The sequence below is a fragment of the Rhinoraja longicauda genome, chromosome 3 (assembly GCF_053455715.1).
Source record: "Rhinoraja longicauda isolate Sanriku21f chromosome 3, sRhiLon1.1, whole genome shotgun sequence".
Taxonomy (NCBI): Eukaryota; Metazoa; Chordata; class Chondrichthyes; order Rajiformes; family Arhynchobatidae; genus Rhinoraja; species Rhinoraja longicauda.
Genome location: NC_135955.1, coordinates 81,871,493 through 81,888,464, shown reverse-complemented (window position 1 = coordinate 81,888,464; position 16,972 = coordinate 81,871,493). Strand labels below are relative to the sequence as shown.

Genomic DNA, 16,972 nt, shown 5'->3' with positions numbered 1-16,972 from the left:
CTATCTGCGACATAAGACAATAAAACACGCTTGACATAGGAAAAACAACCAATGGGCCAGAAAAGCTTTTGGTAGAGCAAAGTCTCATGGAGTTGACTGCTTGGTTCGGTTTATATGTTAGCATTTTTTAAATTATTTTGCAAAATAACTTTTTGCAGCACTATTTATAACTTTGGTTTCTTTTGCAGAACAATTTGCAAAGTTAACAGTAATATAACTTTTTGCTATGTAATCTGAGCCATGAATAAAACTCTGAACCTGAAAAGAATAAAGCTTTTATTTTCAACACTTCCTCTTGAATGACAAACAAGAGTTTTAATTTTGGAGAAATTAATTAACAAGTTTTATTTCAGTTTCCATGAATGGAAATAGAACATTTAGAACTAGCTTCCACATAACAGGTTTCATACGAAGTCAGGTCAGTCTCAATGTGCCCTCGTTAAAACTTGCATCTGATTTATTTGCATTCAAAATTTCTGATAGTTTAGGTAAAAAAAATAGACTATTAAATTGGTAGAAGGTCTTTCAGTGGTCAGCAGCCTTTAGTCGTCCTTTCAAATATTGGGCTTAAGTCTCTTCTAATCGAATATGCAACTCATTCAATTGGATCGGTTTTGTATAACCGATTTTACAGATTAAACAGCAAGTTAGAGAACAACTGCAGCTGCTCCTCCACGACTAGTGTCAAAATGTATGCCAAGCTGTATTTACATAGTATCAATTAGATCATCATCACTCCATTCCTCCTACAAATAAGGTAGAAAAAAATTAGGATGCCTATTGGGATACTGGACAAATAACAAAATTAGATGCTAAAACTAAATAAATGTTCAAAGAAAGGAATAGAAGAGATTTAGAAAATGAATTGCAGAAACAGGACTGAAAAGTGCAGAGTTGAATTGCTGAAGTTATAAAACTGAAGATACCAAAAGTATTCGGTTGATCAGACAGCAAATGTGAAATGAGAAACAAAGTTCACAGGATGACGATCAAAAGTCTGAATTATGATAAACCATCAGTTACCCGAAACATTAACTCTCTCTACCCCCCTCCCCTCCCAGATTATGCCTGGTACTTCTAACACTTCATTTTATTCCATTGTCAATAAAGTCTGACTACATAATTCCATCCATTTAATTAACCTCTCCTGCAATCTGGTTAAAGCGTCACGTTAACTGACAATGCCTCGCACAGAATTGTTACAAAGAAAATAATACTAACTTCTTCCACTTTTGCTTTTTTAGCGATTACTCCATCTTCCTCATATCCTTTCCTCTTCTTTCTGTTTCCAACACAGACAAGAAGTGGATTCATATTCAGTGGTGCAGATTATATATAGAATCAGAAATTTATAACACAGAAAAGCCACCGTTTCTTCAACCAAAAACAAGATGGTATTTGTTGATCCATATTCACAACTTTTGGTCCACAGAATTTGGTGATTAGATAAATTCAAATGATAAAAAAATACTTACAAATTTGTACCGACACCAAGATCCAAGCTATGGAAGTGTTCAAGTTTCTGTTTCATAAGGGTAACCTCTTCAAGTTTTGGAGGATCATACTTCTTCACCAGGATCTTTATGTCTGCACAGGGTTAATTGTGATATCATTAATATTTCAAGATTCAAAGTCAAAACAACAAAGTAAATCTGGAAATAACAACATTAAACACAAAGCAAAGAAACTATAATAATAGACAAAGAAAAATTAGCAGATAGTTTTTTTTAATTATTTCCTTCATAATTATTTAAAAATAGATCTGTGACAAAAGTAATGAAGTACATAGAACAGTACAGCACAGGAACAGGCCCTTCGACTAGGGCTGTGAGAATTATGAAATGTTGCATTGAAGTAAACAGTAATGTTGCTTATGCCACCAATAATGAACCACAAAGAACATTTCAAGAAGAAATTAGTTCAAATGAATGGTGGCAAAAAAATAGGAAACCTCTGCCACAAACTATTGTCGAAGCATTGACCAGAAATTTGTAATATCATGGAATTAGAATTTTATCCCCCAAAAATTAGAATAATGTGATGATTGGTATAAGACAAGTTGGAGCTATACAGCATGTTCTTGTGCAGTAAAATTCCAAAATGGAAAGACTGCATTATACAATTCTGAATATCGATTAAGAACTTTTGAACCCAATTCATAATTTTGTCTGAAGTTTGAGAAATAGATATATCTTGTTCAGATTTAGGAGGTCATTGCGGGAAACTAGAGAGGAAATTGTGGGAGCCCTGGTTGAAATTTACGGGTCGTCCTTAAATACAGGAGGTGCCAGAAGACTGGCTAATGTTGTGCCTCTTTCCAAGAAGGGCTGCAGGGAAAATGCTGGGAACTATAGGCCGGTGAGCTTAACATCAGTATTTGGAAAGTTAACTTATTAAAAAAAATTAAATAGTGTACAAAATCATGAGAGGAATAGATCGGGTAGATGCATTGAGTCTCTTGCCCAGAGTAGGGGAATCGAGGACCAGAGGGCATAGGTTCAAGGTGAAGGGAAAAATAATAGGAATCCGAGGGGTAACTTTTTCACACAAAGGTGGTGGGTGTATGGAACAAGCTGCCAGAGGAGGTAGTTGAGGCAGGGACTATCCCATCGTTTAAGAAATAGTTTAGACAGGTACATGGATAGGACAGGTTTGGAGGGATATGGACCAAGCGCAGTCAAATGGGACTAGTTTAGCTGGGACATTGTTGGCCAGTGTGGGCAAGTTGGGCCGAAGGGCCTCTTTCCACACTATCACTCCATGACTCTATATCGCAATACCCCAGTTATTAAATAGTTAATATAACTGCAACCATTACAGAAAAAGCTACTTCAATAGATTATCGTAACATTACTTACTTCTGAGTGTTTCAATCAGTTTTGACAAACAATCTTCGTTATGTTTTAACATGAGGCATTCCATCAAGTAACTGTAGCACCAAATACAAATATCAAAATAAGCAATCATTAAATTATCTTGAACGCTTAAAAGACAGAATTTAATTGTTGTATACCAGCACAATAGCAACGACAGCAAACATTGTTGACAGATCACAAAAAAAAATCCAAAAGAATTTAAGCAACTTTTATCAGGCATAGCTTAGTTCTTTAAAAAATAGTAACATGGACCATTATCTTGAATTGGACACTGTTAGACGTTCTTGCATGCTAGAATTTTGAATAATGCCTTATAAAATGTACAAACAAATGTAACTATATCTGTCAGACTAGAGCACCTTAAGCTCTGTTCAAACTGTACCTTGCTATGAACTATGAACAAATTTTGAAGTACACAATAGCCTATATTGACAATTCATAAAACTGCTACTGAGAAATCAACTGTGATATCAAGTAATAAAAAAATTACAGATGCTGCTTTATACCAAAGATAGACACAAAATGCTTGAGTAACGGTGGGTCAGGCAGCATCCTGACCCGCTGAGATTATCCAGCATTTTGTGTCTATCTTTGCAATATCAAGTACACCTTTTATCCAATGTATATGTTCTACACACAGCACTTAGAAACTTTCTAATGGCAGGATTATAAATTCTCAAATCATCTGTTGCGAAACTAGATTTCTAATTTCTTAAGCACAAACAGAATTTCATTTTAGTCCTCATTCAATTTAGTTTTGCGCTAGACTGTACAAAACAAATATAGCCTGAAACTATTACAACGAATTACAAATATTCAAAAAATGTCTTAACACAAAGTAGTGAAAAAAATGTTAAAGCAATAGAACACTTGAAAATTAAAGGGTGGAAGTACCTGTCCATATTAATACCAACTCTGGAAGCACTGAAATGGATGGCTGCTAAGGCTATTTGTGATGGCGTAAAAAGGAGACCAGTATCAGTCATAGTTTCTCTGCTAAGAAATTCATCTGCGGTTTTTCGCAAAATTTCTGGATTTTCAAATGCTGAGTATCGGGCCTATAGAAAATGTGGAAAAGGATTATTGTCTAAAGAAATACACATCCATAATTATGATTTTTAGTAGTTCTCTTTTACTTGGGAGTTCTCAAATTTAAAACATTTCAATATAAAGTGTGAACAACCTTTATAACATTACATAATATGTACTTCCAAATTTATTTTCCCTTTCCTGCCAGCATATACACTAACATATGTGGTAAGAAGGGCAAGTATTACAATAAAAATAATCTATGGCCATTTTCTTGCAATATTTTATCTATTCAGTCAGATTACAGGGCCAGTAATTTAAACATCGTGAATGCATTGCTGGCAAGCTACAGTAAAAATAATTTTAGCTTCACACCTAGAGGTAGATTTAGCCGGCTGAAGAGCGGCAGAGTCAAGCAGCAGTGGAGGCAACGGGATGGTTGACATTTTGGTTCAAGATCCTGCATCAGTCCTGGATGCTGCTTGACCCATTGAGTTCTTCCAACAGTTTTTCTTAAATCACACTTCTCATTCTGCCTTCAGTGAATATCAGAAAAACTCATGGCAGGAAGAAGATCCCAAAACATGATTCCTGAGGGAGTTCCAGTTCCTCAAAATTCCTCTATCCTACATAACCTTTATTCAATTTAATGCAATGCAGAAATCCCAATGGTCTCTGGAAAAATTTGTTCCAAATTTGGCATGGCAGAGAAGTTAATTAAAACTAACAGCTCCACAAAGGCATTACTCCATTTTGCTCACTGTTCATCCACACACTATCTCAGAAAAAAAGTTTTTTTCTCACCTTACATCTATCTACTGATTGAAATGATAAAGAATGAACAGATTTAATTTCTCAACTGCAGGAAATTATAGTCTTGTACAAGTCCTACTGGTGCTTTGTTTAGTTTGCGATCACAGTATACCAAAGTTGTATCTTCATCGATGCATAGATTTATAACAAAATTGCAAATCCTTATGCAATTAAGCACTCTTTACATGTTCACAGAATGCTTTGGCTTCCAGCATTGAACAACCTTTTGATCATTACGGGATTTTCAACTACGAGTGTAGTAAATCTAATTAATTTAGTTGAATCTTGCACGTAAAGATAATCTGGAGGTTTAAAATGCAGATGCAATAACTGATGGCAGAATAAATCATTATTACATAGATCATAAAAAGATTGCTTTGGGTATACAATGAGAAAAGATTGTTCAAACTTCTAACTGGGTGAAAAGTATTCTGAATTACCAAAAATCCAGTCAATGGTGGCATGGTACCTTTAGATCAATAAGAAATCCCTCAAAAGGTCGGAAGGGGTTGTGGATAATAAGATGAAAGTTCAACTGCTGAATTAGCAACAGTTCATACTCGAGGATTTGTTCCAAAGCCTTCTCTTGGCCTGCAGGACTTTCCCACAGATTAGCAACAAACTGGGAACTGGAGACGTTAAATTCATCCACTTTGCATGCTAAATATACACTTGTTAACCTACATAAAACACAAGAAAAAGATCAATAAAAGAAAAGTGTTCAAAATAACAATTGGATTCCAATGCAACAAATGTCTAATTGACCCATTAGATCTTGATGATTCTGAATTTGAGCTACATCATCCAATCACACTTCCTGCAAATTCCACATCTATGCCCATATTCAATATTTTGTATTCAATTATCTGATTTTCAACTTTTCACAGATTTGTTAATGCAAAGAATGTTTTACAGCTCAAGTCCATGCTGGCTCCTTGCAGAACATGTATTAATTCCCATAGCCCAACAAATTACTTTTCCTCATTATTTCAGACTTTTGCCTGCTTTATCTCATGATCTAGAAGCAAGCATATTTAACAAGTAGTTTGACGGACATAGATTAGTGGGCAAAATTAGAGCACATGGTATTGGGGGTAGGGTACTGACATGGATAGAAAATTGGTTGACAGACAAAGCAAAGAGTGGGGATAAATGGGTTCCTTTCAGAATAGCAGCCAGTGACTAGTGGGGTACAGCAAGGCTCGGTCCTGGGACCGCAGCTATTTACAATATACATTAATGACTTGGATGAAGGGATTAAAAGTACCATTAGCAAATTTGCAGATGATACAAAGCTGGGTGGTAGTGTGAACTGTGAGGAAGATGCAGGGTGACTTGGACAGGTTGTGTGAGTGGGCAGATGCATGGCAGATGCAGTTTAATGTGGATAAGTGTGAGGTTATCCACTTTGGTGGTAAGAATAGGAAGGCAGATTATTATCTGAATGGTGTCAAGTTAGGAAAAGGGGACGTACAACGAGATCTGGGTGTCCTAGTGCATCAGTCACTGAAAGGAAGCATGCAGGTACAGCAGGCAGTGAAGAAAGCCAATGGAATGTTGGTCTTCATAACAAGAGGAGTTGAATAAAGGAGCAAAGAGGTCCCTCTGCAGTTGTACAGGGCCCTAGTGAGACCGCACCTGGAGTACTGTGTGGAGTTTTGGTCTCCAAATTTGAGGAAGGATGAGAGGGGATCTTCATATCATATCATATATATACAGCCGGAAACAGGCCTTTTCGGCCCATCAAGTCCGTGCCGCCCAGCGATCCCCGCACATTAACACTAACCTACACCCACTAGGGACAATTTTTACATTTACGAGGCAGGAAACATGTTCCCAATGTTGGGGGGAGTCCAGAACAAGGGACCACAGTTTAGGAATAAGGGGTAGGCCATTTAGAACGGAGATGAGGAAAAACATTTTCAGTCAGAGAGTTGTAAATCTGTGGAATTCTCTGCCTCAGAAGGCAGTGGAGGCCAATTCTCTGAATGCATTCAAGAGAGAGCTAGATAGAGCTCTTAAGGATAGCGGAGTCAGGGGGTATGGGGAGAAGGCAGGAACGGGGTACTGATTGAGAATGATCAGCCATGATCACATTGAATGGTGGTGCTGGCTCGAAGGGCCGAATGGTCTACTCCTGCACCTATTGTCTATTGACCAGAATATTGTCTGGATTAGGGGGTATTAACTTCAAGGAGAGGTTGGACAAACATAAGATTGTTTTCTCTAAAATGCCAGAGGTTCAGGAGACTTGACAGGCATAGATCGGGTAGCCAGTCAGAACCTTTTTCCCCACAGCGGAATTGTCAAAGACTAGACGGCATAGCTTTAAGGTAAGAAGGACAAAGTTTAAATACAGAGAGAGAGGGTGGTAGGTGCCTGGAATATGCTGCCAGGTGTCGTGGTAGAGGTAGATACGATAATGCCATTTAAAAGCCTTTTAGATAGGTACATGGATATGCAAGGAATGGAGAGGTATGGATTGCGTGCAGGCAGATGAAATTAGTTTATCTTGGCATCATGTTTGGCACAGACATTGTGGGCCAAAGGGCCTGCTCCAATGCTATACTTTGATGTTCTATGTAATTAATAATCTTAATCCAACTGCAAATATTTTGCAGTTACTGCCATTACATCATGGTTTTGAAATTGTTAAGCAGCTGTGTTCTGATGGAGGCCACTGGAGCAGCATAGTTCATTCCTACCCAGAGTTTGCCCAAGTGCTCAAGGATTTCAAGCGTGTTGCCTCTTACTCCATGGTTTTATTGAGTATTTACACTTGTGACCTGGGTGACCTGGCAAATGATATTGGCACATTTGAGCTTTTAATTTTCAATCTATCTTAATTCATCACTTAGTATACATCATGACTTAACCCCCTATCCATTTGCAAAACCACTGACTCCGCTCATTTTTCATGACATGGGAGTCTGGATAGCCTAGGTCTTTCTTTCCTGGAGAATAGGACGCTGATCGGTAACTTTGTGAAGGTGCATAAAGTCATGAGCGGCATAGATAATGTGAACACCATAATCTGTTCCCCAGGGTAGGGCCTCTAAAACGCAAAGGCATAGTTTTAAGGCAAGAGGACAAATATTTAAAAGATGCCTGAGGGCATCAGTTAGCTTGACATGCTCATAATCCAAATTGAGATTTTGCAATTTATTAATGTTACATTTTTATACTATTAGAATATCTTTTAAAGGATTATGCAGGTAGATAATCGGGTTGCAATAATAGCACAAACAATTAAGTAGAAGTACAGAACTTGGTACATATGCAACAGCAACCTAATCAGTCATCAGGTATAGTAACTCACATAATTGTCCTGGGATGATATTCCATTAAGGAGTTATTTAAATAAAATCTCTTGAAATACATACTTGCTGTGCCCTAGACAAAAATACAAAGAATGTTCTCAATATCTATCAGCTTTGTGGTTGAGACAATGCCAGAATTTGTATTTTTCACAATGTTTACTTAATGTTTTGAAAAACTGAAATCCTAGGCAAATTTAAATATTTAAAAACCCAAAGGGAAATTATAGTAACTAATAAACTAGTTCAATTGAAAGCAATCACAAAATAAAGCTGTGCAAACAAAGATCATTTTTTATTAGAACAATGTACAGCAGGGGGCCATATAGCACGTGGTTTGTAAACTGATCACTGTGTCTATATACACAATCATTGGCTCTGGAATCATGTACAAATATACAGAAAGAGCGGTTTAAAAAAAAAATCAAAGGGGCCAATCTCCTGAGTCTCAATATCTGCAGACAACAAATCAGTGGATAATGAAGACTGTATATTAAGTATAGACAATAGACAATAGGTGCAGATGTAGGCCATTTGGCCCTCCGAGCCAGCACCACCATTCAATGTGATCATGGCTGATCATTCACAATCAGTACCCTGTTCCTGCCTTCTCCCCATACCCCCTGACTCCGCTATCATTAAGAGCTCTATCTAGCTCTCTCTTGAAAGCATCCAGAAAATTGGCCTCCACTGCCTTCTGAGGCAGAGAATTCCACAGATTTACAACCCTCTGACTGAAAATGTTGTTCCTCATCTCTGTTCTAAATGGCCTGTCCCTTATTCCTAAACTGTGGCCCCTGGTTCTGGACTCCCCCAACATTGGGAACATGTTTCCTGCCTCTAACGTGTCCAATCCCTTAATAATCTTATATGTTTCAATAAGATCCCCTCTCATTCTTCTAAATTCCAGTATATACAAGCCTAGTCGCTCCAGTCTTTCAACATATGACAGTCCTGCCATTCCAGGAATTAATCTAGTAAACCTACACTGCACGCCCTCAATAGTAATAATGTCCTTCCTCACATTTGGAGACCAAAACTGCACACAGTACTCCAGGTGCGGTCTCACCAGGGCCCTGTACAACTGCAGAAGGACCTCTTTGCTCCTATACTCAACTCCTCTTGTCATAAAGGCCAACGTGCCATTAGCTCTCTTCACTGCCTGCTGTACCTGCATGCTAACTTTAAGTGACTGATGAACAAGGACACCCAGATCTCTTAGTACTTCCCCATTTCCTAACTTAAGTGTAGATATGTAAATAAAAATGTAGCAGAGTTAAAAATGTATAATCGGTTACCAACTCATATAATCATTCTCAATTCCTGTCCAAATGTAACATCTATATTCTTACCATCACAGATTTGGGCATGGAAGGTTTAAATGCAGAGCAGAAATCCAATAATCGTTTTTCATAGTATTTACGTAGCAATTTTTCTTCATGAGGTTCCAACAATGGTAGAGAATCATTTGGAGAAATCTGTACACCAAAACCAAAGCAGTAATTAAGAAAACAACTGTCAGGTACAACAGCCATGTCCAATGCAAATAAATTAGCCCTGCAGCAATAGTTATTGGCCAAATGATTCACTTTCCAAGGTAACATAACCATCACCCTAACGCGTTTCTACAACAGCCAAAATCCCAAGATGCTTCTTCGAAGCCCTGAATCAAAAATAAGACACCAAGTCACAAGCAAACTGAAGAAATAAAGCTTAGTCATCGTTCCAAGGAAAATGGAAGTGATTTAAGAAATATATTCCAGGGCACAGAGGTCTTTGTAGCGAAAAACATCCATGGAGTGATAAAATTCAGCAATGATCACAAAGGCTAAATTAAAAGGATGCATGTATTTCGCATAGTTATGGGACAGAAAGAGATTACAGAGATGAGGGGACGTAGGGACACAAAGAATATTCTAAAATGAAAGGGAATATTTGAGAGAAATGTTAGTTATTTGAGAGGCAATGTTAACCAACATACACAGGATTCGTAAGCATATAAAATTTGATATAAATTAGAACATAGAATGTAGTTATAGAGACTAAAACAAAAAAGGTCAAGTATCATGGATTTGGAATTGTCAAATCTAGAATTAGCCACAACATTAGTGAGACTTCAGCAGCAAGGAAATGAAGGAAGGCACACCCAATATCATATTGGGTTCAAATAGCTGAAAATGCAATTCCATATTGCTGTTGATCAAATACCTGGTTCTGAAAGAAAACTTCAAAATATTTGATTTCACACATTCCAAAAAGTGTGCAATGAGTACTCATGCCTCAATTTAAATCACACTGGAAAGCGGATAGCGCTTCGATGGCAGCCTCGCCTACAGTCTGTCCTTTTTGTGTTTTTTTCTGTTATTTTTAGTGAGTTTTAAAAATATGTATTAATGTTCTCTAGTTTGTTTTATGTGGGGAGTGGGCAATTTTTTTCCAAATCTCTTACCTTGCCGGAGATGCGATTGGTTCCCGGATCGTATCTCCGGTCGCTTTGCGGCCTAACATCGTGGAGCTGGAAGCCTTGCTTGGGACTGACTTTGAGCCCCACCACAGGGCGTGGACTTACCATCAGAGCGGGCGATCTCGCGGCCTGCGTACTTTAACATCAAGGAGCTCGCAGTCTCGGGTTGAGACCGACGTCGGGAAGCTCCAAAAGCCGCACGACGATCGACTAGCTCCGACCCGGGGTAGATCGCCCGGCGCGGGGGAGCCGAGATTTCCCCCCCCCCCTCCATGCAGGAACTTGATTGCCCTGACAAGGATGGCCCTCCGCAGGCTACAGGAGTAAGATCGTTCTGTCAACGGAAGGTTAGAGGCCCCCGACTGCTGGAGGATCAAAGGAGAGATTGAACTTTTGTTTCACCTTTGATCACATGGAGGAATGCGGAGGAGTCACTGTGGTGGATGTTCATGTTAAAATGTATTTTGTGTGTTCTGTTGCTTTTTACTGGTATGACTGTATGACAAATGAAATTCCTCATATGTTACAAAACATACCTGGTTAATAAAGTATGATTATGATTTTGATTATGAAAAGGAGGGAAGATGATAATACGTTATTGCCTTCCATCACACTGCACTGTGGTGGACGTTTCTGTTAATTTTTATGTAGTTGTGTGTCTTGTTGCTTTTTTGATATGACTATAGCAAATCAAATTCCTTGTATGTTTTCACATACTTGGCTAATAAATTAATTACAATTACAATTTATTTTAATTCACTCCTGGAATGCAGATATCACTGGGAATCCCGGTATTTTTATTCTCCATTCTGAATTGGCCTTGAACTGAGGAGGCAGTTAACAGCCAGCCACATTGGTGGCTCATATTTCGGCTGACAGGATAAGGATGACCATTAGTGTCGTTAAAAACTCATCTGTGAATTTCATTGTTTCCATTCTTGAGTCTAGTTTTCATTTCAAATTTATTTTTATAACTTTGAGGAACTAGTGTCTTTCCAATCAAAGTCCATACGTATGGCTGATAGTAACTTAAGCACAAAGCTGTCATTACAAGCACAGTATAGCTCCATCAAAAGTAGTACCATCAATAAATTATAGCTTATCCTACTTAAAATCAACCACAATATTTAAAAAGATGCCTAATGCCTCCAGAGAAACCCGAGACTCACTAAATTGGAAAAAAAAGGATAATTCCTTAAAAATATTGCATATCACGTATCAAATCTGATCATTTCAAAGAATAGATTGAAAGCATTTACCGTTGCACTTGCCAGAAGTTTGGTCTGAAAACTCTGATTGGCTTTGTTTCTCATATTTTCTAATATTTCTTCACTGTGAAAAAGCCAACATTTTTTCTGGGTACTGTTATTAAACATTTTGTAAACATCACTCAATATTCACTCCTGTAACCAAATGAGCAACAGATGAAAAGGTTAAGATTCCCAGTATAAAATACATTATATGCATATATTGGAGACAAACTGTATATCAGCACCTTCTTCTACAAGAGTCATACAGAAGGGAAACAGGCCCTTCAGTCCAACTCATCCATGTTGAGCAAGATGCCTCATCTAAGCTAGTTCCATATGCCTGTGTGGGTCCATATCCATCTAAATCTTTCCTATCCATATTCCTGTCCATGTGCCTTTAAAATGTTTTTATACTACCTGCCTTGTCTATCTCATCTGGCAGCTCGTTCCACAGTTACCACCCTCTGTGTGGAAAAGTTGCCCCTCAGATTCCTGTTAAACATTTCCCCTCTCGCCTTCAACCTATGTCCGCTGGTTCTTGACTCCCCTACCCTGGATCTGTGCATTCACCTTATCTGTTGCCCTCATTTTATACAGCTCTATAGGATCACCCCCTTAGCTTTCTGCATTCCAAGAAAATAAGTCCTAGCCTGCCCAGTAGTTCTAGTCATGTAGTTCAAGCCTGCATGTCCTGGCAACAACCTTGTAAATCTTCTCTGCACCCTTTCCAGCATTACGAATCCTTCCTGCCCTGGTTTGACGTTCCAAAATGCAACACCTCGCACTTATCTGCATAAATTTTGAATAAAATAAATCTTGAAAACAGTAACAGGTACTTTATGTTAGATCAGTTTTATGGCATAACTTCCATACTATTTCTCAATCTCTTGAATTAAACTTTCTACAGATTAATATTTGTAATCTTGCAGGACAGACATATCAGAACAGTTTTTCAATATTAATATATCAATCTAAACCAGATTCTTGCTTTCTACAATGGAAGTGTTTCAAATTATCTTAAAACAGTGAAACTAAATTAGCTTTGTTTACAGAGAATTAAGACATTTTACAAAATGTAAAGTGCCAGAGACCCAGATTCGATCTAGGGGGCTGTGTGTAGAGTTTGTACATTCTCCCCATGACCGTGTGGGATTTTTTTCCAGGTGCTCTGGTTTCTTTCCACATTCCAAATACGTGCAGGTTTGTAGGTTAATTGGCATCTGTAAATTGTCTCTCATGTGTAGGATAGAGTTTGTATATGGTTGATCATTGGTTTGCGCGGACTCAGTGGGCCAAAGGGCCTGTTTCCACATTGCATGTCTAAACTAAACAAGCCTTTATTATTTCCTAAAGTATGACACCCAGAACTGGATGAAGATTTATCATGACTTCCTCTATCTTACACTCCATTTCTCCATTTATGATGCCCAGGATCCTTCACCCTTTTATTAAACCAATTTCTCATCCTGCCACTCACAATGAATTATGCACATTTATCCAGAGACCTGTTCTTCTAACCCTTTCAGAATTGTGCCCTCTTGTTGATATTACTGCTTCTCATTTTCCCACCAAAATATAACACTTTCCAGTTATCAGCATTAAATTTCACCCGCCACACATCTGCCTTTTCACATAGACTGATCACATCCCCTTGAAGTCTATTAGTATCCTCGCAGCTCATGACATAAACAAGTTTGTTCCATCTGCAAGTTTGGGAATTGTGCCCTTCACACACGTCCAAATCATTAATGGAGTTAAAAAGAAAAATAGCAATTCTAGTACTACCAGCAGAGATCTTCACTGTACATTTCCTCCAACCATAAAATAACATATACCCAATTTGTTATTATTCAGCTAATTTTCTATCCATGCTGCAGTGTTTATCATTTTATAGATTTAATTTTGCTAACAAACACGACTTCATAAAATGCCTTTTGGAAATTCAATTATACCACATCAATGGTATTTCCCTCTTCAAGCTTTGCAGTGAATACATTAAAATAAAACAATCATGTTAATCCAGCCTGATTTACTTTTAACAATCCATAAACCCTCTCTCTAATCAATCCACACTTGTGAGATTAACTAATTTACTTAAGACACACAAAACTGCAGAAGCTGAACTCTTGAGCAAATCAAAAAGTGCTGGAGAAGACACACTGAACTGCAGATGCAAGTCTCTGGCATTGTGAGGCAGCAGCTCTACCAACTGTATCCTGTGCTGCCTAAATTTTCCCTTAACTTTCCCCAGCAATTTCAGATGACTCCCATTTGAACCAGCTGATTTATTCACTTGTGAATGTGACTAGTTTTGCACAGCACCTTTTCTTTATCAGGTTTCAGCCCATTTTCTGTATTCCTATTTTGTCCTCCTTTGCTGAGGCTGCAGCGATATTTTCTTCCTTGGCAACTATGGTGCATCTGCAGAAGCTGGTGAGAGTTGTACTGAGGTACAGTTTCCGCAAGGGACGGCATGGCAGTAGAGTTGGTTTGACAGATGAGTAGAGTGACAAAGGAAACAAAAGGGTGTCAGATATGGAGAGAAGAGGAGGAGTGAAATATAAAGCCAGAGGGAGTGACGTGGGTAGAAAGGAACAGCAGAGGAGAGAGAGGGGATAAGGGAAATGAGGAACTTGAGGACAGGAGAATATTGTACAAAGGGGAAAGGAGCAGAATGACTGGGGAGTGGGAGAAATAGGTGTGAACTAGGGGAGGCATGCGCACAGGTAAGAGAGAAGAGATGGAGGGGGTTTACTAGAAATTAGAGAATTCAATGTTCATACCATTGGGTTGTGAGCTCTTGACTTGAGAGACATAAAACATGTGTCTGCAGATATGCAGTTCAAGAGTTACGAGTCAAGTATCAAGTGTTTAAAAGTCATGGGTCACAGTGTCGTAGCGGTAGAGTTCCTGCCTTACGCCGCCGGTGATCCAGGTTCAATCCAGATTACGGGTGCTGTCTTTACGGAGTTTGTACGTTCTCCCCGTGACCAGGCAGATGAGCAGAAATTTATTTAGTCAGAGGGTGGGGAATCTGTAGAATTCATTGCCACAGACTGCAACGGAGGCCAAGTCATTGGGTATTTTTAAGGCAGAGATTGACAGATTCTTGATCAGTAAGGGGGTCAGGGGATATAGGGATAAGGCAGGAGAATGGGGCTGAGTGGGAAAGATAGCTCAGCCATGATTGAATGGCCTAATTCTGTGCCTAGAACTTATGAACATGACCACTCGAAAGACATACAGGTTAATTGGCTTCAGTAAAGATTATAAATTGCCTAGTGTGTAGGATAGTGTCAGTGGGTTGAAGGGCCCGTTTCCACGTGGTATCTCTAAAATTAAAAACAAAAACAAAAGATGGACTGTGGGACACAGCTGTCAAAACTTACAGGACACAAGACACTGCATATATTGGAATCCTGAAACAAACTCAGCAGATTAGACAGCATCTCCTGCAGAATTCCTCCAGTAGTTTGTCCAAATGTAATCACCTTTGGGGAGAGGCATATTAGGATCCAGGGGCTGGAACTTTCCACTAGACATTAGCATGCTCAATTAATTAAAAACACCTCATGGAAACAGGCCCTTCGGCCCACTGACCATCAATCACCCATTTATACCAGTTCTATGTTATCCACTTTTGCATCCACTTCCTACACAATAGGGACAATTTACAGAGGCCAGTCTACAATCCCACACTCCGTTAGGATGTGGGAGGAAACTGAAGCACCTGGAAAACCCCCACAAAATCATAGGGAGAATGAGCAAACTCCACACAGGCAGCACCAGAGGTCAAAATCAAAATCTAGCACCGAAGCAGTAACTGCACTCCAGGAATTATCATCCAATCACTATAATTACTGTTGAAACAGTTGTTATTTAAAACAATCCAGTAATTTCATGATTGTCATTATTAACTTAGTTCCATTTTTTCACTAAATTCAAATTCAATGAAGGGATTTGAACCCATGTTTCTGCAAGATTATTCTCCCCCCCCCCCCCCAAATAAACTTTATTATACAAAATGTATACAAAACAAAAAGTGTAAAAGTTATTCAGACATTCTGGGATATCTGTACTAGTAACGTTAGACACAAAAAGCTGGAGTAACTCAGCGGGTCAGGCAGTACCTCTAGAGAAAAGTAAAAGGTGACGTTTCGGCCGAGACCCTTCTTCACACTGAGAGTCAGGGGAAAGGGAAACGGGGGACATAGACGGTGACGTTAGGTTTGTTTACAGAGAATCAAGAAATTTTACAAAATGATTTTTAACAAAAGGCAGTTAGACACAAAATGCTGGAGTAACTCAGCGGGATAGGCATCTCTGGAGAGAAGGAATATGTGACCTTTCTGGTCGAGACCCTTCTTCAGACAAATGGAAATGGTCTTGGCTTAAGTTAAGCAAAGGACTATCTGAAGATGGGTCTCGGCCCCGAAACGTCCCCCATTCCTTCACCCCAGAGATGCTGCCTGTCCCGCTGAGTTACTCCAGCATTTTGTGTCTAACTTCGGTTTAAACCAGCATCTGCAGTTCCTTCCAATACAACTTAACCACAATGCCAGCATCGGTGCTGCAGAGCCAGGGGGAAGCTGGGGGTGCTGCATGTTCAGCCGACGTGTTGCAAGGCTCAATCTCAGATCGGGGCAACGTTAAACAAAACAAAATGGTTCATTTGCAACCTTTACTTCAGCCTTTGATCAGACCTCGCCGTATTCCCCAACACGCTTCCCCCTTCCTACCGCCAAGGTCTCTCATGCCAGTCTGTTGTCCACCGCCGCCTCCATCCTCACCTCTCCCGACCCCCCTGGTCAGCCAGCGACCACGTGATGATGTCGGCGCCCGACCAACCTGAGAGCGCCTGATGACGTTGGGGGAGGCGGGGCGGAGAGGGGAAGGGAGGTCTCGCGCGAGGCCTCGGGAGCAACGGTTTGGAACGCGGGCTGGGGTTTAAACCAAAAATAATAGAGGAGCAAGATAGACCGCTCGACCCTCAAAACCGAAATAGGTCATGGGTAAATCTCAGCGCCATTTTAGTAAGCAGATTCTGGGTGCTAGACTGGTCAGTGTTCACAACTCAGCGATTTCTTCGTATGTGAAATGTTTGCAAACAATTATTTTTATCATATCATATCATATCATATATATACAGCCGGAAACAGGCCTTTTCGGCCCTCCAAGTCCGTGCCGCCCAGCGATCCCCGTACATTAACACTATCCTACACC

General features: G+C 39.4%; 1 protein-coding gene across 1 annotated transcript; it reads right to left on the bottom strand.

The window, feature by feature from the left end:
• Positions 1 to 259: 259 nt before the first annotated feature.
• Positions 260 to 16,586, bottom strand: ccnh (cyclin H). The gene is made up of 10 exons (XM_078396533.1): positions 16,489 to 16,586; positions 11,759 to 11,902; positions 9,388 to 9,513; positions 8,038 to 8,111; positions 5,188 to 5,398; positions 3,771 to 3,934; positions 2,859 to 2,929; positions 1,476 to 1,587; positions 1,222 to 1,282; positions 260 to 746 (listed from the first exon to the last, which is right to left on the bottom strand). Exons 2-10 carry the CDS (start codon positions 11,873 to 11,875, stop codon positions 708 to 710), a joined length of 975 nt encoding a protein of 324 aa, XP_078252659.1. The 5' UTR covers positions 11,876 to 11,902; positions 16,489 to 16,586; the 3' UTR covers positions 260 to 707.
• Between the last annotated feature and the right edge of the window lie 386 nt (positions 16,587 to 16,972).